This window comes from Aotus nancymaae, unplaced genomic scaffold (genome assembly GCF_030222135.1).
Source record: "Aotus nancymaae isolate 86718 unplaced genomic scaffold, 86718_ANA_hifiasm-v0.15.2.pri h1tg000002l, whole genome shotgun sequence".
In the NCBI taxonomy this organism is placed as follows: Eukaryota; Metazoa; Chordata; class Mammalia; order Primates; family Aotidae; genus Aotus; species Aotus nancymaae.
In genome coordinates, this window is record NW_026988413.1 from 18,145,013 (window position 1) to 18,161,272 (window position 16,260).

A 16,260-nucleotide genomic window follows, 5' to 3' on the forward strand; every position below is an offset into this window, starting at 1 on the left:
TGGCAGAAATACATAGATGAAAAGGAACCAATTTGACCAGGGTTTGGCAAACTACACAGTCCATAGGCCAAATCTGGTTCCCTGCCCGCTTTTGTAAATAAAGTTTTATTTACAGCCACCCTCATTTGTTTAAATATTGCCTACGGCTGTTTTTCACTACAATGGTCGGTTAAATAGTGGCAACAGAGACCATATAGCCTGCAAAGCCTAAGATATTTACTATTTGGCCCTTTATGGAAACATTTTACTGACTTTTGTTTTAAGACTAGATAAAATTAAAATCATTAACATTAATTGAGCTCTTACTATGCATCAGGTACCAGGCTAGAAGCTTTAAATCAATTAATTGTTATTAAATTCTCCTATGAAGTCAATAAAAACATTTGTTGTCCACATTTTACAAGAGAAAGTGATGGTCAAACAAGTTAAGCCCAATTAAACTGACAGTTCTGGAATTCAAAAATCCAAGTCTGACCCTCAAGTTCAGTGAAAAATGTTTCTTAAAGAAAAGATTTTTAAACTTATTTATTTCTTTTGAGACAGATTCTTACTCTGTCACTCAGGCTGGAGTGTAGTGGTGCAATCACAGCTCACTGCAGCCTCAACCTGCCAGACGCAGGTGATCCTCCCCCCTCAGCCTCCCGGGTAGCTGGGACTACAGGTGCACATCACCATGCCCAGAAATCTTTTTGTATTTTTTGTAGAGATAGTGTTTTACCATGTTGACCAGGGTGGCCTTGAACTCCTGGACTCAAGCATCCACGTGCCTTGGCCCCCCAAAATGCTGGGATTACAGGCATGAGCTACCATATTTCCCTGCTGTTCAGGAATGAGAAAGGAAAAATACCAGTCATATTTCCTTTCTCCCTCCTGAATAGCAGTGCTGCATAGATGATGAGATAGTTCATGTAAGAGCGAACACTGGGGGGTCTTTTTGAGCCAAGAGAATCCTGCTTGTTTAATTGCAGGTGACTACATTCATGCCAATCTGCCCAAGACTACAATATTCTCAGCTAGATTCATTATACCAAGCAGGGAGGAACTGCTTTAGTCACAGGGCAATTCTCTTTAAATTGAAACTAGTCAGAGTTCAGGAAGATTGGGATTGCTGACTTTGTGCCACGAATCTGTTACCCATTTTACACAACTGTGATTTTACGCTCACTCTCGAGGGTGAGAATGGGACAGCTCACCACTTAGTTCTTTTGAAGGATTAATGGCAATCTGTTGCCTCAAGATTGCTCCTCAGTCCCCATCTCTGCACTGTGGTCAATGGTAAACTGGTTCAAAGATTTTTTTTTTTTTCCCTGAGACAGAGTCTCGCTCTGTTGCCCACACTGGAGTGCAGTGGTACGATTTCAGCTCACTGCAACCTCCGCCTCCAGGTTTAGCCTCAGCCTCCTGAGTAGCTAGGAATAATTATAAGTGTGCACCACCATGCCCGGCTAATTTTTGTATTTTTAGTAGAGACGGGGTTTCACCATGTTGGCCGGCTGGTCTCGAACTCCTGACCTCATGATCCAGCCGCTTTGGCCTCCCAAAGTGTTGGATTACAGGTGTGAGCCACTGCACCTGGCTCAAAGACCACTTTTTTTTTTTTTTGAGACGGAGTTTCGCTCTTGTTACCCAGGCTGGAGTGCAATGGTGCGATCTCGGCTCACCGCAACCTCCGCCTCCTGGGTTCAGGCAATTCTCCTGCCTCAGCCTCCTTAGTAGCTGGGATTACAGGCACGCGCCACCACGCCCAGCTAATTTTTTGTATTTTTAGTAGAGACGGAGTTTCACCATGTTGACCAGGATGGTCTCGATCTCTTGACCTCGTGATCCACCCGCCTCGGCCTCCCAAAGTGCTGGGATTACAGGCATGAGCCACCGCGCCCGGCCGCCAAAGACCACTTTTAATGCAGTGGCCAAAAAAAAAAAAAAAAAAGAAAAAAGGAAAAAAAAAAAGGCCTAGTCAACTTTCAAAGTTAAGAGGCCAGCTCAACAGTTATTTCTGCTCAAAAGATCCTGAAAATTGGCTTCAGAATAATATCAACATCTGTGGAGGTCAACTGCTGGGGAAAATGAGAAGCTGGAGGCCAGTGTGTTATGCATAGTACCCACTGACTAATGTCAGATTTCAGAGCAATATGGCTGCCTGCAAGGACTTAATGCATGCAGCTTGGATCATAGGAATTTTTCTTTTTTTGGGGGGGGTTTAATTGCATTTTAGGTTTTGGGGTACATGTGAAGAACATGCAAGATTGTTGCATAGGTACACACATGGCAGTGTGATTTGCTGCCTTCCTCCCCTTCACTTATATCTGGCATTTCTCCCCATGCTATCTCTCCCAACTCCCCACCCCTCACTGTCCCTCCCCTATTTCCCCCCAAGGAATTTTTCTTTTTTGAGACGGAGTCTTGCTCTTTTGCCCAGGCTGGAATGTAGTGGCATGATCTTGGCTCACTGCAACCTCTGCCTCCTGAGTTCAAGCAATTCTCTTGCCTCAGCCTCCCGAGTAGCTGGGACTATAGGTGTGCGCCACCACGCCCAGCTAATTTTTGCATTTTTAATAGAGATGGGGTTTCACCATATTGGCCAGGCTGGTCTCCAACTCCCGACCTCAGGTGACATGCCCTCCTTTGCCTCTCAGAGTGCTGGGATTACAGGAGTGAGCCACTGGGCCCGACAGGATCGTATTAATTTCATCACCACTAAAATGACAAAGACATTTAATGGCTAAGAATACCGGTCATGGAGTTAAGATTTCCTGGGCTAGTATCTCAGATCAAACATTTATTAGTGTATTATCTTGGGCAAGCTGCTTAGCTGATTCAGCTTCATGATCTGTACAATGGAAATCGTCATCTATCATTCATGGACTTGCTGTAAGGATTAAGTCATCGAATCCATGTAAGCTGTCACAAGACTATGTGGCATTTAGTAAGCTTTCAATACGTGTAAACTACTATCATTACTGTATGTAACTTTCGTTAGCTATCTTATGGATCCTCTCCTTAGTCATCATTTCCACGTAATAAACACCTTCAAAAAGGCTCTTTTTAAGTTACAGAAGATCTCATTTACCTATTTCCTTCCTCTTAAAACAGAAATTTGTGGCTGGGTACGGTGGCTCATGTCTTTAGTCCCAGCACTTTGGGAGGCAGAGATGGGTGGATTATAAAGTCAGGAGTTTGAGACCAGCCTGGCCAACATGGCGAAACCCTGCCTACTAAAAATACAAAAATTAGCCAGGCGTGGTGGCGGGCACCTACTGTAATCCTAGCTACTCCAGAGGTTGAAGCAGGAGAATCCCTTGAACCCGGGAGGCAGAGGTTGCAGTGAGCCAAGACCATGCTATTGCACTCCAGCCTGGGTGACAGAGTGAGACTCCATCTCAAAAAAAAAAAAAAAAAAAAAAAGGCAATTTGTTGCTAATGAGGGAAGAGCATTCAGTTATATGAAAGTCTGCATTTTCCAACCTTTGGTCATTCCATTCACATTGTTTTCAGAAAATAAAAGTATAATCCATATCTATAAGCCTATACAAATAAGAAAAGAGATGAAGTAGGTGGTGTTCTCACCGTGAAATGCTTGCTGTAAGTGTGCAGGCAGAGGTGAGTGGGAAAGCGTCGCTGCATGCTGAGCTCCTGGCTGTAAACCCTTTAGTAAATCTGAGAGGAAAACAGACTTGTCAGTCATCTTTAAACCCAGACTGGAGCCCTTTTAGTTCAAAAATGAAAACTGATTTATGTATTGCAGGCGCAGCACCTGACTTCAAAGGCCTTCTAAAACTAGAGCACGTTTTTAAAAATTTACTTAATGTATGTGTATGCACATAACCCAACATATCTGACTTCCTCTTAACAATTTCATTAAGATGGAAATGTGGTACAGACAACTTAAAAACTGTATACAGAATCCCAGAGTCTGATAATTTGGCTTACTATTTAGAGATAAAGTGCATTTCTTAAAAATAAAAAAAACCTATAATCTTTATTAACTCCAACTGGCTACTCTTAATTAGAATAAATTCGTGAGGTTTCCTGTTTCATCAAACTAGACAGCCAACTAAATAGAAGAGCCCCACTTACTCTGAGTTAGGCTATGGTGGAAAGCGGCTGAGGTAGATCCCGACGTGGTTGTCACTCCAGCTGTGTCCGTTCCAAAGCCAAATATCTCCAAGGGAAACTGGAAGGGCATGGTCACTGGAACAAGGCCACCCAGCATCCCAAAAGGAGTCACATTTTGATTTGACACAGACAAAGGTGATGTCATGAGAGTCAGAGGTGAGGCATTAGCCAATAATGATGCTCCTGCTGTGGACTGTGCAGAAACCAGGGGTCAAAATACATAAGAAATAGAGTAACCCAACTTGCTTTTATATAAAATCCTCACAGATGCAAGACTGTGCCTTACATCTGCTCTAATAGAAATTTTGTGAGACAGGTTCATTACCACTGTAGGTTCCATAGACACTGTTAGTTTACTGGCACTTACATTAACACCCATGCACTCTCTCAATCTACTAATTCCTAACCTTTGACTCCCACTTCTCCACTTTTGCTCTTAGTCCAAAGACCTGAACCATGAGTAAGTAATTCTGTGCAATTTCAGCTGGGTCTCTGAAAATGCCCACTTTACTATTTGTCTCCTTATTTTTCCTGCAGCTGCTGCTCCAGACTGCTGCTTTTGGAGCCCTCTACTTGGTATCCTTTGCTGTCATCACATCGGTTTAGAGAGATGAGGCCTGGTCATAAGCCTCACCTACCCTTCTCCAAAGCTAACCACCTGACTTACACCGGTTTTGTACAAGTATCTAGTACTGCACCTTTTCCATGTTTCCTCTGCCTTCTCAGATAAATTATTTCTTTTTACAAACACGCTGTTATTCTAGCTCTTCCCCAACTCCTAGCAACTATCTAATTTGTCTTCCTTTTATTATCAAACAGAATGAGAGCCTTCAGTTTCCTTAGTTCTAGTCTCTAACTCTTCAAAGCTGGTTTTCCCTTATTACTTTTCTGAAATTACACTCCTTAAAAAAGATAAATTGGAGAGTGTTTCCACACTCCCCTATGGGCTATGATGCCATGTTTACAAATAAAAACACTGAAATAAGAAATATGCTAACATATTTAGACTACAGGGAGGACTTTAGAAAAATAAAAGAAATAAGAAATATACTAACATGGATGGGCTTTCACAGGGAACTTACTTAAATATATTCCTCCTGCTCAACTTCCCCCCTTTTATGAGACAGGGTCTCTTGTTGCCCACGCTGGAGTGCCGTGGTGCAATCAGCTCACTGCTGCCTCAACCTCCTAGAGGCTCAAGAGATCTTCTCACCTCAGCCTCCTGAGTAGCTAAGACTACAGGCACATGCCACCATACCCAGCTAACATTTTTTTATTTTCTGCAGAGACAGGGTTTCACCATGTTGCCCAGGCTGGGCTCGAACTCCTGGGCTCAAGCAATCTCCCCACTGCCCTGGCCTCCCAAAGTGCTAGAATTATAGCGTGAGCTAGAAGACCTGGCAAATATTACTCCTATAGCTAGTTTAATTATTTGAACAATTGTTTTTTTTTGAGACGGAGGACTGATTATTTAAAAAAAATTTTGTCCTTTTGCTTCTGGTGGAATAATGATTTCTTAAGTTAATGTATAAGAAAAATGCAGACAATGATTCCATACATACATGCCACATGACATTACATATATTTACACACGTAAGAGTCTATGCCACTGCTGAACAAAAAATGAAGGATATCCTCAAGCAGCCTTCTATTCTGGTTCTTTAACTGCCTCCCTTCCCCTTATCTCCTTTGTTACCACTGAAATTTATATCCGTAGTTCTGGCCTCTCATCTCAATTTCCATCCTGTATATCTGAGAGTTAAGTGAATAATTCCACTTGAATATCTAGCACCAACTTGACATATCCAAAGCTGAAATCATCTTCTCCAATCGGTTCCCCCATCTTCTGCCAACTGCTTTCATCAAGGAATTCCATTCTTTCCAGTCACTTAGGCTTAAAACCTTAGTTTTCAGGCATCATAAAATGATGACATCATACCCAACAAACCCATTAATTTTACCAAAATTTCCTCTTACACTTAAGCACAACTCTTCACCACTCCATGTTTGAGCTTGACGGTTTTTCTTATTTGCCAGTCTTTCCCATACTGTGCCAATCACGATATACAAAGTAGTGCATTTAGGAAAAAATTACCAAGTTAGAAATAATATCTTAAAGCAACTAGGACAGAAAGGATCAACTTAAAAATTACCCAGTGTTGGCTGGGCACAGTGGCTCACGCCTGCAATCCCAGTACTTTAGGAGGCTGAGGTGGGTGGATCACAAGGTCAGGAGTTCAAGACCAGCTTGACCAACAAGGTAGTCTCTACTAACCCCATCTCTACTAAAAATACAAAATTACAATAATACAATACCAAAATACAAAAATTAGCTAGGTATGGTGGCGTGTGTCTGTAATCCCAGCTACTCAGGAGGCTGCGGCAGAAAAATCCTTCCAGCTTGAACCTGGAAGGCAGAGGTGGCAGTGAGCTGAGATCGCACCACTGCACTATAGCCTGGGCGACAGAGCAAGACTCTGTCTCAGAAAAAAAAAAATTAACCAGAGTTGCTTCTTCTTTTAATCATAATTCTATTGCAGTCTTGGGATGATAAGGAATCTCCAAGGCTGTGTGCCCCAGATGAAGTTCCCTAGTGAGGAACATTAAATACTGTTAATAAGGGGAATCCTTTATTTTATTTTATTTTTTGAGACGGAGTCTTACTGTCGCCCAGGCTGGAGTGCAGTGGCGTGATCTCAGCTCACTGTAACCTCCGCCTCCTGAGTTCAAGCATTCTCCCGCCTCAGCCTCCCAAGTTGCTGGGATTACAGGCACCCGCCACCACGCCCAGCTAATTTTTTTACTTTTAGTAGAGACAGGGTTTCATCATGTTGGCCAGGATGGTCTTGATCTCTTGAACTCGTGATCCACCATGCCTGGCCTGTAAGGGGAATCTTTTAAAGCTTTTAGAGTGCAACTGAAGCATTAAAATAGATACAAAATGAGTGCCATGCACCATGGCTCACTCCTGTAATCCCAGCACTTTGGGAGGCCGAGTTCAAGACCAGTCTGGCCAACATGGTGAAACACCATCTCTACTAAAAATACAAAAATTAGCTGGGCATGATGACACTCGCCTATAATCCCAGGTACTCCAGAGGCTGAGGCAGGAGACCTGCTTGAACCGTAGAGGAGCTGGTTGCAGTGAGCCAAGATTGTGCCACTGTACTCCAGCCTGGGCAACAGAGCGAGACCTTGTCTCAAAAAAAAAAAAAAAAATTGCAAAATGCAAATTAGGGCAATTTCCAAAATTAAATAACTCGAGTATAGCAATAAAAAAGTGATACTACGCCATAACTGTCTAACATTTTACACTTTCAAGTAACTTCTATATCTACTTTAATTTGTTTATAAATCTAAATAGAAGCATCAGATAATCTAAATGTGACATGAGTATTTGTAAATCTCTCTATCCTAAAAGATGGAGACTATTCAGCAGTGGGGTATTCCAACGTTGGTATCATCTGGGAGCATGCACAAGAAACCAGCGTGAAACAGGTAAATAGTTCAGGATTATGCCCTGTAATCAAAAGTACTTTCCATGACTTCTGCATTTTATTCCCAGGTAAAAACACCGAACGGAAACCTTGCTCTTCCCGTAGTGGGGATTACATTTTTTTAAACCACATGCTCTACTTTGGTGAGTGCACTGGTCCCCCGTTCCCCATAATTCCCAAAGTAACCTTTTGAAATGCGAATCAGACCATACCAGTCTCCTGTTTAAGAACCCCCAGTAGCTTCCCACTGCACAGAGAATAAAATCCAAAGTCTTTATTGTGGCCCACAAGATCTTCCATGACATGGTTCTGGCCTCTCATCTCATTACCTATCACTCTCCCCCAAGGGTCTAGCCATCAGGCCTTTACTTCAGGCTCTATTCCATCTCAGTGTCTTCATACAACTGTTTCCTCTAGCCTCAACTATATTTCCTTCTTTTCTCCACATGGCTGGCTTCCGCTCATTCAATTCTCGATCAAATGTTACCTCCTTAAAGAGGCCTTCTTCAACTTCTTTATCTATGTTAACAGCAGTCACTCTTTATCGTATTATCCTACAATTTTTTTCATCGTATTAACCACATTTTTTAAAAAAACTTGTGTTTCTCCATGTCTTCCTACCTAGAACAGAGATGTTGAGTATGCTGTTCACCCCTATTTCCCCAGCACCTAGAAGAGTGCCTGGCACATAGTAAATACTCAATAAACATTTGCTTAATGAATTAATGATGTTTGGAATTATAAAGTGGCAAAGACAGGATTTGCAGACAATCAGTAAGTTGAAGGATAAGAAAGAGGAGGAAACCCCTGTGTAGAAAGTTATTAAATAGAAAGCAAGCAGAGCTAACAACATGAACACAGAGGGAGCTTAACTTTTGCCATTTGTTAAAGGACCTGTCATTTTCACTTGGCAAATGAGTAGACACCCGCAGATGCCTTTCAGACAGAAGGTGAATGCTTTACAGGCATAGATAGGAAATCTGTTTTTAGTGTTGGAGAACTATAGAGAGGTTCTAGAGGCCACAAGATAGCTGGTAAGACTTCATTGAGATGCTATGTTAAAACAAAAAGAAACTTAGTTTTGCCAAAGGGTAGAAACTATCTTATTCAATTAATAACCTTTTCTTCAGTCAAAACAGTAAGATAGAAAAAAAAAGGATCAGATATGAAAGCAGGAACACTTCAGTCTCCAAATCATAAAGCCACCTGGGAGAGGAAGAAAACCCAGGAGTAGTTTTCAGAAAGGCGTATTTTGCCAAGTAACCTCCATGCTGACAAACCAATCATTCATTAGACAGTATATGGGTTCTTTTGCGATAAATGATCAAATACAGGAAGATCTTTGGGAATAAAATAGAACTGACAGATTATAGAGATGACAAAGGATGAAGAAAGATTTAACCTTAAAGGAAAGCGAAGCAAATAAAAACGGAATTTTTAATTCCCAAAAAAATCCCCCAATTTTTATAGTAAAATTGGTAAAATTAAGAGTTTTCCATTTATTATTCTTATTTAAAAACACAAAGAAGAAAATGCCGAGATAGTTAAAAATAGTTAACCCTAGGAGGAGGAGATAACCCTTTAGGCAGGGAACTACCATTTACGCTCTCTTTTCACTTATTCCTTTGATCAAATTAAGGATAAATTTTAAGAGTAAACTTTTCAATAAATATAATATAAGCAGTAATGCAGACTAACTCCAACCTTGCATATACTTTTTTTTTTATATGGGAAGGCCTTTTTAAATCCATCTTCATACTCATTTTAACATATAATCCCTAATATCAATTTGTTATTATTTTATTTCTGATGAAAGTAAATTTATATACATAAAACATCAGTTAATCCTAGATTTCAATTAATGAATTACCAGTTAGCTGAATTTATTCTACATTAGAATTCTGGCATCAAGTCATTCCTATGCCTACATTAGCAGTAGAATGGCGATTTGAGTATACAATGTATAACGAATGTATACAATGTATATGAATATCAACGTTTGGACTGTATCGAACAACAGGAAATCTTGACATATAGCAAGGGGGAAATCTTCTCATTAGATGTTCCTGTTCCACATAAATAGGAGGCAGTACAAAGAGCACTTCCTTAGACAACACAATTCCATAAATCAATACAAGTTATGTTTTCAAATAATATTTAAGCATCTAAGAACATGCATATCATAAAATGGTATTTTTTTTTGCCAGTTATAAAACAAAGTATTATATAAAACATGTTTGTTAAAAAAAAGTCTTAAAAAGTACCTACAGAGCATAAACAGTGTTGGGATAATAGGTGATTTTTATTTTCTTTTTTCTAAACTTGCCTTCAGTGAGCACATATTACTTTTAGGGGAAAAACGTTAAACTAAATCATTAACATAAAGGACAAATCTGAGAGTGTCAGAATACAAAGAAGTGGCAGAGATGAAAACAATAACAGAAGATGACATGGAAGACAGATGAAATACAAGCCGGGTGCGGTGGCTCACAGCTGTGATCCCAGCACTTTGGAAGGCCGAGGCAGGCAGATCACTTCAGGTCAGGAGTTTGAAACCAGCCCAGTCAACATGGTGAAACCCTGTCACTACAAAAAAATTTTAAAATTAGGCCAGGTGCAGTGGCTCAAGCCTGTAATCTCTGCACTTTGGGAGGCTAAGGCAGGCAGATCACCTGAAGTCAGGTGTTCAAGACCAGCCTGGCCAACATGGCAAAATACCATCTCTATGAAAAATATAAAAATTAGCCAGGCATGGTGCCATGCACTTGTAATACCAGCTACTTGGGAGGCTGAGGCAGGAGAATTGCTTGAACCCGGAAGGTGGAGGTTGCAGTGAGCCGAGATCACGGCATTGCACTCCAGTCTGGGGGACAGAGGAGACTCTTATCAAAATAATAAATAAATAAATATACAAAAATTAGCCAGGAGTGGTGGCAGGCACCTGTAATCCCAGTTACCTGGGAGGCTGAGGCAGGAGAATCTCTTGAACCCAAGAGGTGGAGGTTTCAGTAAGCCGAGATTGTGCCACTGCACTCCAGCCTGGATGAAATAGCGAGACTCCGTCTCAGGGAAAAATTTAAGAAAAAAAAAAAAGAAAAAAGAAATATAATAAAGAGTTCTCAAAATCTGACAATAAATGGATCAGAAACAGTAATCAGATACATAATAAAATATTCTTGATCTAAAATAAATAAGCAGGTCTGAGATGGGAGCTACTACTATGTTCTAGGTATACAATTAATAAAAACTAGGCAGAGAAAAAACATTAATGATAAGGGAACAAAAAAATCCAAATGGCCCCAGACTTCTCCATAATCCTAAATACTAAGGAAGGGTCAGTGGAGCAGTATTTACAAAATTTGGAGTGGAACAGTTAGTGCCCTGAGGCGGCTATGCCTACCCAAGTCTGACAGCACAGAAAGAAATTATCAAGTGTACATAAGCTAAAGTAAAATAGCATTGGCACTACCTACCCTTTTTTTTTTTTTGAAATGGAATTTTGCTCTGTTACCCAGGCTGGAGTGCAGCTCACTGCAACCTCCACCTCCCCAGTTTAAGCGATTCTCCTGCCTCAGCATCCCGAGTAGCTGGGACTACAGGCATGTGCCACCATGCCCAGTTTAATTTTTTTTTGTACGTTTAGTAGAGTTGGGGTTTTGCCATGCTGACCAGGCTGGTCTTGAACTCCTGACCTCAAGTGATCCTCTCGCCTTGGCCTCCCAAAGTGCTGGGATTACAGGCATGAGTCACCATGCCTGGCTACCCTTCTTGAAAAGGTTGCTTGAGTGAAGCTCTCAGCTAATTAAGAGTTAAGTTTAAACTAAAAATTCATGAATGGGAAAATTGTGGTATAAAAGGACTACTGACACTAATTTTACATAGAAAATTACATATAACTACAAAATCAATGCAAAATAAAAATTTTGAGAAGATAGAGGATTAAAAAATAACATGAATGTATAAATTTGATTAAAAAATAATAAAGGTGGCAGGAGAGAAATGGAAGAGAAGAGCTAAGTGAATGTTTGTTAAATGCCTAAGTTACTACTTTGTTCCGGACTTTGATAAGAGAGAAACTTTGAAATATGCATTTTAGCTGTGCTTTTCCAAATAATTTTAAAGTTGATTTAGTGATGGTTACTTGTAACAAAGACATATCGTTCTGTCAGACAGCTGAATGCTGGTGTACCTCTGTTTCGTTTTTAAGAAAACCCATATCCCAACAAACACCTCATCTACAAGCGTGCCTGTCACTGTGATGTCAGCATCAGGAATATCCCATGGCTGTAGGCTCTAATAAGCCTATTGAGAACAATCCACATATTATAAAAAGCTTATTAAAGTTACCCACAAGAAAGATTACACTAAACAATCTTACTGTTTATCACATGAATGCACAGAAGATACATACCTGCACACTGGCTGTTACCACTGAAGACCCTGAGGCAGTAGATGGTCTATGTGGAGTAGACAATGGTTTGGTAGCACCCTGTGTTCCACTTCCTGTTCCCCCAGATAGACTAGTCCTATTAGCTCCGCTTGAGTTAAGGTTGCTACTACCTCTGCTGGCAGGTACATTCATTGCAATTCCACTCAAGCTATTCTTCCCAACAGTTCCAGTGGATGATGAGTTTGTTAGCTTTGAGGGGGCCTGAAGATTTTTTGTAGATGGAAGGCCTGAAGTGCGGTTAGAGGACAATAAATTCAAGGTGGGAGACTGTCTGCTGATATTCATTCCACTGGGCTGTTTATGGACTGGGCTGTTAGTGCTGGAGTGGCTACTCTGGGCTACTAGTGCATTTGGACTTGTACTACTAGAGGATACAGTAGGCTTGGGAGTTGGGTTGGATTTAGAAATAAGTTTAGTTGATACTGAAGGCTTAGCTGACAGAGAGGGCTTGGGTGAGGCAGAAGGCTTAGGTGAGGGCAGGGGTTTAGGAGATGTGGCAGGCTTGGGAGATGCTGCAAGTTTGGGGGAGGCAGCCATCGAGAAGGGAGATTTGAAACCCTGCGTGGAGATTTGTGACACCATAGCCTTGGCTAAGTAGTTACTGGAGGTAGTGGTGCTAGGTACTGTCCTAGAAACCAGGGGGTGGGACCCTTGAGAACCATTTCCAGGTGACGGGGTAGATAAGGGAAGGCGGTACATAAGTGGCTTATCTGAAGTCTTAATAAGCGAGGAGGAACAGGAGAGTTGGGGATTATTACTTAATTTTACCACGGGGTTGGTCTGGGATTTACTGATGGTGGCCTGTAATGGAGACACATAGTTCTGCTGGACAGCTGAATGCTGGTGCACCTTTGTTACTTGTGTTAACGAAGAAGCATCTTGGGCCTCAGATGTTCCCAGAGCATGAGAAGAGGCAGCAATTTGGGCTTGAGAGGAAGAGGAGACATGAGTCTGTGAAGAAGAGGAAGTGTGAATCTGGCTTGACCTTTGAAGTCCTTGTTGAAGTAGCCTGGCTGGCAGAGGTTCTAAAGAAACTTTAGGGTTCTGAATGGAAGAACCAGCAATAAGGCCTGAAGAGATGCCGGTATGAGCTAAATCCTGGGGTTTCTTTGGTACTGGCCCCGTGTGACCAGCAATAAGACTTGAAGAATGTGTAGTCTGAGTAGAATCTAGTTTTTTAGGAGTAGCCAGTGGCAGTTTACTCATGATACTTGCTAATTTTTCTTCTCTCAGTCCTGGACGAGGCTTTGTGGTTGGCATGCTTATCCTTGAGCCAACTGGAGGGCCCTTGTTTCCATTGTTGATAACCGCTAAAGCTTCAGAAACAAGATCCAGTGAAGGTGAATGGAAAGAAAGGTCTTCATCTAGTGAGTCATCGAGGCAGATGGTTTCTTGGGCTGGTACAGAGCTAGAGCTGGCTGCAGCAACGGCAGTTGTGCTGGAGCTCGTTGGAGGACCGCTAACTGGAGCCACAAGGGATGAAGGAGTTTTCTGGTCCTTTTTTGGACTACACTCCTAATGTAAAGCATCATATGGAAAAAAGAAATGGTTAATAAAAAATTACAAAGTTAATTTTAAATGACTAAGATTCGCATGACAATTAAAATTGTTTTTCTACTGGAAATCTTGAGAGACTAACAAAAAAAAAATAATTTTTGAGATGACAGAGTCCCTGATTGAGCTGTCCTCACAAGACAAAGTATCTGATATATTACACATATCTGTCATACCTTAATAAGCTTAACACTAAGTGGAAGGAACATTCATATACTAGTTACATTACTGATGAGCCTCCCTCACCTGCATCAGATCTTCAAATCCTGCTCCAAATCCATCTGTTCAGATTATTCTTTTTATTCCCCTGCACTCAGGAGAAATTCTGCCTTTATATTAAGATACTCCCCTTCTCATCTGGGATGGTTTGCCAGGAGGCTGACCTTCACTTTCTGCTTCCATGCATTTCTGCCTCTTTGTTTGCCCTACCCTACAGCCAGTACATAGAAAAACTGGTACGTCAAAGTGGCAGATGACTCAATCCAAGCATATATAAATTATGCTTTCTATTTATTATGGTGAATCTGTAACTTATTTATAAATTATTCATTTCTCATTTATTCAACATATATTTACTAAGTATCTGCTGTGAACAGGCTCTATGCTAAGAAAACAAGGGTATTAAGAATTAGAACTCTGAATACCTAAGAGTTGTTAAAGTCTGTTTCTCAAAGAATCAATCTTCTTAATATTTAAGAAAAAGAATTAGAGCACAGTTTATAATATTCAAAGAGCAAAATAATTAAAAAGCAAGTATTTATTTATTTATTCCTTTTTATTTATTTTTTGAGACGGAGTTTCACTCTTACTGCCCAAGATGGAGTGCAATGGCGCGATCTCGGCTCACTGCAACCTCCACCTCCCAGGTTCAAGCAATTCTCCTGCCTCAACCTCCCGAGTAGCTAGGATTACAGGCAAGCACCACCGTGCCTGGTTAATTTTGTATTTTTTTTTAGTGGAGATGGGGTTTCTCCATGTTAGTCAGGTTGGTCTCAAACTCCCAACCTCAGGTGATCTGCCCACTTTGGCCTCCCAAAGTGCTGGGATTACAGGCGTGAGCCACTGCACCTGGCCGCAACTATTTATTTTTAAAGAGAAATATAAAGTGTTTGACTCATTTTTAAGATTGAGAAGCAAAAATGTATGACATAAAAGTCATATCAAGTCTCTTCAATTGGTTTCTTAAACAAACCAAACAAACCTAGAGTGTTATGTTACATATTGATTTATACAACCATAGCACTTACCTTAAGCATAGTGGGGAAAGAATGGAGAGGAAGGGTCTTTATCATCACCTCCTAAGGTATTACATAAGCAAGCTGTTAAGAATACCATTATACCCTAACTTCCTTAGTACTTTTTCTAAGCTTTTATTCTAAAACCCCTGATTAAAAACCTCATTGACTATTGGAAGTACAAGTGTAACTGCATTAAGGTCACAAAAGTCTGCTAAGAATGGTTAATGCAGATGAGACATGTCTGTTTTGATATGTCATCCACTTATGTGATTAGTGAAAACATCATTATAAAAAGTACAAAATAAAGGGTGAGAAATGTATCCAAATGTTGGAAGTATTAATAGTATAAAACTGCTGTTTAAAAATAACTTTTTGATTATTATTTTTTATTTATAAAACTATCAAACCCACTGTAATAGAATACTGTGTAGATTTATACTAGCAGAGAAAATTATCCAGGATACATAACTTAGTCAAAAAAGCAGGTTATCCCATTTATATAAAAGACTAAATCAATGGATAGCTGATTGGATAGATGGATGAATGGAAGGAAGGGAGGGAGGAACAGCGTTCCAAAAGAAGGGAAGGAAAATGTGTCCTAGAAAGCTAAGAGCTTTTATTATCTGACTGAGGAGAAATTTATAGATACTTTTACTTTTCTCCTTACTTTTCTGTGTTATTTGCATTTTCTATTGCAGGCATTTCCTTATCTTACCTGTATAACTAGAAACAGTATGGGGAGTTACAGTATCAAAAAACCACATCAACAACATAGCTTTTCCATTTTGGGAAAAGGAAAAAGTAATTTAATCACAAAGAAGGAAATAAAAAACCTGATGACTCACCCATATCCTAACACATCCAGTATTAGAATGTATAAATTTCCTATCCAATTATTGTATCAATCATATGTTTAAATAGATATATCAAAATGTAACCAATCCTTTATGGAGGGTATTAAGCCTTTAGTATTCTAATATACAAATAAAGTGTCAAAGTCTAAACTCAACAGACTTAATGAAAGATTGGCTCGATATTATTTGGATTAGAAGACAAAGCAGGTTATTAAGAAAAAGAGGACTACTGGCCAGGCACAGTGGCTCACGCCTGTAACCCCAGCACTTTGGGAGGCCGAGGCCGGCGGATCACGAGGTCAGCAGTTTCAGAACAGCTCGACCAACATGGTGAAACCCCGTCTCTACTAATAATACAAAAATTAGCTGAGAGTAGTGGTGCACCCTTGTAATCCCAGCTACTCAGGAGGCTGAAGCAGGAGAATTGCTTGAACCCAGGAGGTGGAGGCTGCAGTGAGCCGAGATCGTGCCACTGCACTCCAGCCTGGGTGACAGAGTGAGACTCCACCTTAAAAAAAAAAAAAAAAAAAAAAAGATAAAAAGAGGACAAT

General features: G+C 40.5%; 1 protein-coding gene across 5 annotated transcripts in view; it reads right to left on the reverse strand.

The window, feature by feature from the left end:
- UBN2 (ubinuclein 2) overlaps window positions 1-16,260 on the reverse strand; it is an 80,087-nt gene that overhangs the window by 11,092 nt on the left and 52,735 nt on the right. For all 5 annotated transcript variants that reach the window (XM_012447559.2, XM_012447564.3, XM_012447560.3 and 2 more), the window contains 4 exons: window positions 14,865-14,915; window positions 12,025-13,578; window positions 4,078-4,309; window positions 3,568-3,657 (listed from right to left, as the gene is read on the reverse strand). In XM_012447559.2, coding sequence (XP_012302982.1) covers window positions 3,568-3,657; window positions 4,078-4,309; window positions 12,025-13,578; window positions 14,865-14,915 — 1,927 coding nt within the window. The remainder of the gene's footprint in view (window positions 1-3,567; window positions 3,658-4,077; window positions 4,310-12,024; window positions 13,579-14,864; window positions 14,916-16,260) is intronic.